General features: G+C 45.5%; 1 protein-coding gene across 1 annotated transcript; it reads right to left on the bottom strand.

Moving 5' to 3' along the window:
* Window positions 1-1,638: 1,638 nt before the first annotated feature.
* Window positions 1,639-4,163, bottom strand: LOC116520544 (erythroblast NAD(P)(+)--arginine ADP-ribosyltransferase-like). The gene is made up of 3 exons (XM_032234785.1): window positions 4,095-4,163; window positions 2,470-3,154; window positions 1,639-1,769 (listed from the first exon to the last, which is right to left on the bottom strand). The coding sequence occupies exons 1-3, from the start codon at window positions 4,161-4,163 to the stop codon at window positions 1,639-1,641; spliced, it is 885 nt and encodes a 294-aa protein (XP_032090676.1).
* Window positions 4,164-7,634: the final 3,471 nt, after the last annotated feature.

Below are 7,634 nucleotides of genomic sequence, written 5' to 3'. Positions count from 1 at the left end.
GAGGCTATGCCTGCTGATTGCCGGCTGACTGCAATTTTTTTTTTGCATAGAAATTTTTTTTATTTTCCATTTTCATAGTATATAATCACATGTATACTATTACATAGTCAATACCATGTTGTATTATTAAGTAATTACAACAATTCATCTTACCATCATCTACCAAAGGGGAAAAAAACCCAGTTATTGGCTCTTCTGCTCTCCATACACCATATTTATACCTTATCCGACACTTTCTTCCCCCTCTCTCCTCCCCCTCTCTACCTCCTTTCTTCCCTCCATCATCCTTTTCTACTCTACTTCCCCTTCCTTTCTCCTTCCCCTCTCTTCCCTTACCACTCCTCCTTATACAACTCATCTACCCCCCTCACCCTCTCTCCTGTCCCTCTCTTCCTATCTTTCTTCTCTCCTCTGCTTCCCACTCTTCCTCTCATTCACTTGGTGTATTTCAGCTTCTGAGCAAACTCCCTTTTGTGTTGATGGTATTTATAATTCCATTTCAATATACATAAAAAATTGCTGACTGCAATTTTGAATCTCACTAGGCTCCAGGTTGACTCAGCCTTCCATCCTTCCGAGGTGGGTTAAATGAGGATCCAGATTGTTGGGGGGAATCCCCCCTGCCTCTAGCAGCACTCTGCTGGCCAAAAGTGGATTGCGCAGAGGCTCTCAGGAGTCCCCGCATGGCCCGTTTTGGGCCTCCCCAACCTCCAGCAGCAATCTGCCAGCCACAAATGTGTCAAATGCCCACCATGGCTGCGCCCACCACAGCCACCCCCACCCCCACATGCCCAGCCCTCCTGGGTCAAGCACAACCCTGATGCAGCTCTCAATGAAATCCAGTTTGACACCCTGGGCCTAAGTGGAGTTGCTGTTACTAACCCTAAGCCTGGATTCTATCCCTCGGTTCATGCAACCTCCTCTCCCTTTGGAAATAATTTGATGGCAAGGGCTATCTCAGTCCTAGGGGAGAGATGGGCCTGTTGGGAAGGAGAAGGAGGGGGAAAAGGACCCCAAGGCAGATGATCCTGTGGCTTCCGTGGCCTGGAGGGACCCTCTCCCTGTCCTCGGCCTTGCCAAGCCAGCCTCCCTCAGCAACCAAGAAAGAAACCACTTAACTCCATTTGGCAGAATTAAGAGTACTTTTACTGGTTATGAGTAGATAGCAGCTAAGCAAAGCAAGATCTGAGGCAAAAACGCGCGTAATCATAGATATCAATATGTGACCCAACCCCCTCCTCTTGGTAACCCCATCCCATAGTCCAATTCGCACAACAGGCGTAATGTGGGTTCCATCTTTGAAAAGCATCATCAGGTTGGTATGCTGGACAGTTGGTCTTGGTGGGCAAATCCACTATCTTCACCATGCGCAGTAGATGGTGAGAACAAAACTTCCTTTTTACAATCACTCCTGTACTTAAGACGTCCCCTCCCACATACCATGCCTCCCCTTCCCCGTTTCAATGACAGCTGAAAGCAAGGAGCGAAGCAGAGGCTGACAGGCCTAGTCAATGGCACATGTGGTTCTTCACCAGCTCTCCTTTTTTAGACACGACCAAGATTTTCACGGCAGGAAGTGGCTTTTTTGTCAAGTGGGAGTGGGTGGGTGGGAACATACCTGCCTGTCTGGCCACCGATTTAAATAGGCACACTCCGCCGCTGCCGAAGCTTCCTGGTTTGTACCACGACAAGTCCTATGATCAATCCGACCGATACGATCACACCCAAGACCACGGCCCCCGTGATGATGGCCTTCTTCGTGTTGACTCCTGGGAAAAGAAAAAAAAGGAGAAGCCGCACGCAACGATCTTATAAAACATCGGTCAGCTTAAGTACTACCCAATAAAGGGGAATCTTTGTAGCTTAGGGTTGACATGAGGGGTCTTTGGGGCTCTCTGAGCTTGGTGGGTTTTTTGGGAGGTGTTTCATGACCCAGCTAGAGAACATTATCAATGCTAGAAGGGAGGGGTTTGAAAGGATGGGGAGGGGGAGGGTGGATTCTGGGCTCCTTGGTGCTCTCTGAGCTTAGTGGTTTCCTTGGTGACATTTCACAATCCAACTAGGGAACATTATCAGGGCTAGAAGACAGTGTGGGTTAGCAAAGAGGAGAAGGAGGAGGAAGGGCTGTGGGATCCTTGCTGCTCTCTGAGCTTGGTGGTTTTCTTGCAGACATTTCATGACCCAACTAGGGAACATGATCAGTGAACAACCTCAGGGAGGTCTTGGAGTTTTCTTTGAAAATGTTTTGCTTCTCATCCAATGAAACTGAGGAAGCTTCTTGGATGACAAGCAGGGAAAACACCAAGAAAATCCAGTTGCCTTTTAGAAAAAGAACATCTACGGGACAACCAGGATCTGGATGATTGAGACATTTGGTCTACTGGAACTGACTCGGTTCTCCAGTAGATGGGACTGAGAAATTCCCTCAGACCCCTGAACCCCACGTTCTCCCTTCTTCCAGCCTCTTACCTTTCAGTTCTTCACAGTTGAAGCGGCTGAAAACACTCAGGGACTCCAGCCGGATGAAGATCCCCTTTTGGGTCTTTGTGTAGTTGGTCACGGTGAAGGTCTCATAGGGTGGGATGAGAACTTCCTTTTCCGTTTTATTTAATGCGAAGTCACGAATGGGCACTCCGTAACAAGTCTTGATAGAGAAGAAGGTGTCCTCACCATATCCTTGGGCCACCTTTTTGTCCAATGAGGAGGAAGCAAACTGTCCGAAGCGGACTACCGCCTTGTTCGAGGTGGCGAAATGGATGCCGTTTATCCCACGGAAGACCTCACAGCAATTGGACGTCTTCTTGGCCTGAAGAGCTTTGGTGAGGAGGAGGTGGAAGTCCTTGAAGGCATATTGCTCGTAGGAATCCTGGGATTTCCCAGCTTCTCTTGCAGCGGTATTGAAATCACGGTACAGGCTATCTCCGACTGTGTAGGCCACAATTGCAGTGCCGTAAATTGCACTGAAGCTTCTGACTGTTTGGCTAAGGCTGTCCCAGTGCTGTGTGGCCTTTTTCCAGGTTGCATTATATTGTTCTGGCAGGGGAATCTTTCCTGATTTCGTCAGCTCAAGCTCTGTCTCGAGGCTGCAGTTAACATACTGGTCATCCACAGAGTTGTAGAACATGGTGAGGGGAATCTCTCGGAGACACAAAACCTGTCCGAGAAAAGAGAAGTTGAGGAAGGACACAAAGAAAAGCAAAGAATCCATCGGTTGATGAAGCCAACAGTTGGCCCCGGTTGTCTTATTGAGCCTCCCAAAAAACACATGGAGGAAAGTAAAGTAAAGGGGTCCCTGTGGATTTTACTCCACAACCCAGGCCCAGCTCTTGGGGACGGTACTCATCTCTGTTTCGGGGCCATAGGGGCACAGCATAGGAGAATAAAACCCAGCAGGAGAAGATTGAGCAGTTCATCTGCATTTGAAAGGCCCTCTTTTGAAGAGAGCAAAGTCCCCATTCTGAAGAGAGAAGACTAATCCTAACCCTAACCCTAACCCTAACCCTAACCCTAACCCTAACCCTAACCCTAACCCTAACCCTAACCCTAACCCTAACCCTAACCCTAACCCTAACCCTAACCCTAACCCTAACCCTGGTTTGAAAGAAGGGTCAAAGAGGCCATCTCCATTAAGACTGAACAGCCCCCTCTCAAGAGAGGGGGAGGGATGTGACACCATCTATCCCCAATCGACAAGATGGTCCTTTCCACAGTTCCAAGAAGATCCCACACCCATTTCAAGATCTGGCTTTTCCAGCAGGCCTGGGGCTGTTGACCTCATTGTTGAGGTCCACCCCCGACTGAAATGAATGTATTTGTGCTGTTTTAACTTGTCTTATTTTTATTTTTATTTTATTTTATTTTCTTTCTTTTCTCTTCTGTAAGCCGCCCGGAGTCCTTCAGGATTGGGCGGCCTATAAATCAAATTAAACCTTAAACCTTAAACCATTTGTACTACCCAGGTGACCTGGAGGGCACAGATAAACCTCCAGTTGGCTTCAATGACCCTCAGAGAGAATGCTAATGACCAGATGACTGCAAGGAGCATAAATTTACAGAGGTGGACACTCCCTCTCCTGAAGCTGCTCTGTTTGTACCTGGAAAGGTCCTGTGAAGAGTCCGATCAGGCACAACGCCTGAACCATCTGGATGGATGGCGTCTTCATGGTGACTCCTGAGAAAGAAAAGCAAGAAGGAACCGCAGTTGCGTGTAAAACCTCACCCACGATCTTAACAAAACGTTGATCAGTTTAAGTCCTACCAATAAAGGGCAATCTTTGTAGCTCAGTATTGAAATGAGGGGGTCTCTGGGGCTCTGTGGGCTGGGGGTTTCCTTGCAGATATTTCATGACCCAAGCACAGAAGTTCCTCAGTGCTAGAAGAGAGATTGGAGGGGGTGTCTTCCTCCTCCTCCTCCTCCTGTTTGCAAATCTGTTACACCACAAACGCACACACATCTGGCAGGGATAATATTCCCTACTTGGGACATGAAACATCTGCAAGGAAAACCACCCAGCTCAGAGAGCAGCAAGGACCCACAGTCCTTCCTTCCTTCCTTCCTTCCTTCCTCCTCCTCCTCCTCCTCCTCCTCCTCCTCCTCCTCCTCCTCCTCCTCCTCCTCCTCCTCCTCCTCCTCCTCTATTCCCTGCTCCTCTCCACAAACTTCACTCCCTCCTAGCACTGATGCTGTTCCCAAGATGGGTCATGAAATGCCTGCAAGGAAACCACCCAGCTCAGAGAGCACCAAGGACCCCACAGTCCTCCTCCTCTTCCTCTTCCTCTTCGTCCTCCTCCTCTTTCTCCTCTATTTTCTGCTCCTCTACTCCTCCCCACAAACCCCACTCCCTCCTAGCACTGATGATGTTCCTTAGTTGGTTCATGAAACGTTTGCAAGAAAACCACCCAGCTCCAAGAGCACGAGGGACCCCCCCCCCCACAGTTCAATCCTGACCTCCAAAGGTTATCCCCTAAGGCATGTCTATAGAAATGAATTTTGTGGGCATCCATACTGAATTACTTTAAGCCAGAAGAGGCATTCAACAGGGAAGCAAGGTTGAAGTGGGCAGAGCCAGCTGAAAGGCTCCTGAAAAACATGAAAGTGGTCCGTGGGATGGTGGGAACAGACAACAGGCAAGTGGAGGGAATGTGAACCCTTTAAGCTTCTATTTGTGGCTTGTATTTGTGTGTATTTGTGGCCTCGTGTTGATTGATGTGAATATTTTGTGCTCATTTTGTGGCTTCTTGTGCACTTCCTTGCACTTCTATCTCTCTGCCCTTTCCCTGTGCTTTGTTAATTATTTGCTAAATACAAGTCCCCAGGAAGTAAACAGGAAGAGAGAACGATACACCTGTTTCTAGTACTTGTCTGTGAGAAACACGTACATAAAATAAAATGGGAGATTAGTCTGAAAATCCATTGAAACAGTTATTGACTCAGAAAAGAAGAGAAGATGGCATTTCCCTGCCTTACTTTCCTCTGAAGGAGCCCTGGAAGTAAGGAGAAATTTCCTGCCAGGGAGAACAATTAACCCGTGGAACAACTTGCCTCCAGAAGTTGTAAATGCTCCAACGCTGGAACTTTTAAAAAAGAGATTGGAGATCCTTTTGTCTGAAGTGATGTAGGGTTTTTTTGCCTGAGCAGGGAGTTGGACTAGAAGACCTTCAAGGTCCCTTTCAACTCTGTAATTCTAATTCTTATTCTAATTATTCTAATTATTCTAATTATTCTAATTATTCTAATTATTCTAATTATTCTAATTATTCTAATTCTAATTATTCTAATTCTAATTCTAATTATTCTAATTATTCTGATTATTCTAATTCTAATTCTAATTCTAATTCTAATTCTAATTCTAATTATTCTAATTATTCTAATTATTCTAATTATTCTAATTATTCTAATTATTCTAATTATTCTAATTCTAATTCTAATTCTAATTCTAATTCTAATTCTAATGAATAACAGAATATCCAAGTTGGAAGGGACCTTGGAGGTCTTCTAGTCCAACCCCTCTGCTCGAGCAGGAAAACCCTATACCAATTCAGTGAAATGGTCGTCCAATCTCTTCTTAGAAACCTCTAGCAGTGGAGCAGCCACAACTTCTGGAGAAATATTATTCCACTGGTTAATTGTTCTCCCAGTCAAGAAATTTCTCCTTAATTCTAGCTTGCTTCTCTCCTTGATTAATGTCCACCCATTGTTTCTTGTTCTGTCCTCAGGAAAGGAATTCCTATAAGTCTAAGTAAACCCCTAATTTCAACTTATTTGGAATTCTGCTTCCATTTCATTCTGAGCTTTCATCTCTGTCTCGAACAAAGGGAAGGGGGCAAAGTCCCCGATTTTATTGATGATGTTGTAACTACAGCACCCATCTTACCCACGCGGCTTGGGCAGTTTGCAATAGAGTAATAAAACAATAGAAATATCAGAATCAAAACATAGATTAAAAAGCAGAGTTCAAACCGATATTTGAGGTCTGAGTCTCCCACCCCATCCCACCCAGGTCTCCAACTTACAATGTGGTGGTGTGGTTGAGTTGAACCTTGTGTGACTCCGTTCCACTTGTGCCGGTTTATGGCTACCTCGCAGAAAGCAGCTTGCTCAGTGGCGTTTCGCTGGCCCCTCCCTGTCTGAGTGACTGCCCATGGTTGAAGGACAATCTGGGCGATGCCAATTGAGGCAGGAGGGGCATCATCCACCCTTATTAATGGAATAAGGATGAGGAGTGACAACATAGCAGTGTTCCGAGCTCTCAGGGGCTGCCCCAAAGAAAAGGGAGTCAAGCTATTCTCCAAAGCACCTGAGGGGAGGACAAAAAACAATGGGTGGAAACTAATGAAGGAAAGAAGCAACTTAGAACTAAGGAGAAATTTCCTGACAGGGAGAACAATTGATCAGTGGAACAGAATTTGCCTCCAGAAGTTGGGTGTCAGCGTTCCAAGTATCATGTAGAATTAAATCAGAGTCCAAGGCAAAACTATCCTTTTGGTTCCAATTTAATAAAGCAGACATCTTAGGCACATCTGTGTTAATCCCAATACTGGAAATGACATCAGAATTCCACCCAGTTAAAAGTTCATGATCTTGTCCCCACAACCACAATCCATCACATGGTCCAATCTTCTTCTTCCATGCTGGCATCCACACCCAGCTTCTTCCGGTCAGGTGTTCTGGTGCGGAGACAAAGGATGACCTTGGCTTCTAGTAAAGAATGAAAACAATACATTCCACAATCTCACTCCTGTCTATTCCCCCCTCCCATCAACTATACTAAAGAAACAGCATAATGAAATAAGAGAAAGTGTGGCAGGCCAGAATTCTAAAAGGAATATAATGGCAGGTCTGATATTGGGTTTGTTGGTGAGTGAGTTTTTATATGTTCTTTGGGCTGGAGACAATACTCTAATTTGCTATAGTTATAGTTGTTAGTTATAGTTATAGTTATAGTTATAGTTATAGTTATAGTTATAGTTATAGTTATAGTTATAGTTATAGTTATGTTTTTGTTGTGTATGATCTTGTGGCTGATCCTTGGGGCTAAGAGGAATCTAAGTATGAGTGTTTTTGTTCTTCTAAATTGGCCCTAACCTATGTAATCAATTTCAGTCCTTTATCTACTCAGTCTGCCTTTTCAGAG

The sequence above is a fragment of the Thamnophis elegans genome, chromosome Z, assembly GCF_009769535.1.
Source record: "Thamnophis elegans isolate rThaEle1 chromosome Z, rThaEle1.pri, whole genome shotgun sequence".
In the NCBI taxonomy this organism is placed as follows: domain Eukaryota; kingdom Metazoa; phylum Chordata; class Lepidosauria; order Squamata; family Colubridae; genus Thamnophis; species Thamnophis elegans.
The sequence above is the reverse complement of the archived record's forward strand: the minus strand, read 5'-3'. Positions and strand labels throughout refer to the sequence as shown.

Excerpts from the sequence above, each read along its gene's own strand:
- LOC116520544 (XM_032234785.1), bottom strand. The coding sequence starts at position 4,163 with ATGAAGACGCCATCCATCCAGATGGTTCAGGCGTTGTGCCTGATCGGA. Across the intron at positions 3,155-4,094 it reads TCTTCACAGGACCTTTCCAG|GTTTTGTGTCTCCGAGAGAT; the intron begins GTACAAACAGAG and ends TTTCTCGGACAG. Across the intron at positions 1,770-2,469 it reads CAACTGTGAAGAACTGAAAG|GAGTCAACACGAAGAAGGCC; the intron begins GTAAGAGGCTGG and ends TTCTTTTCCCAG.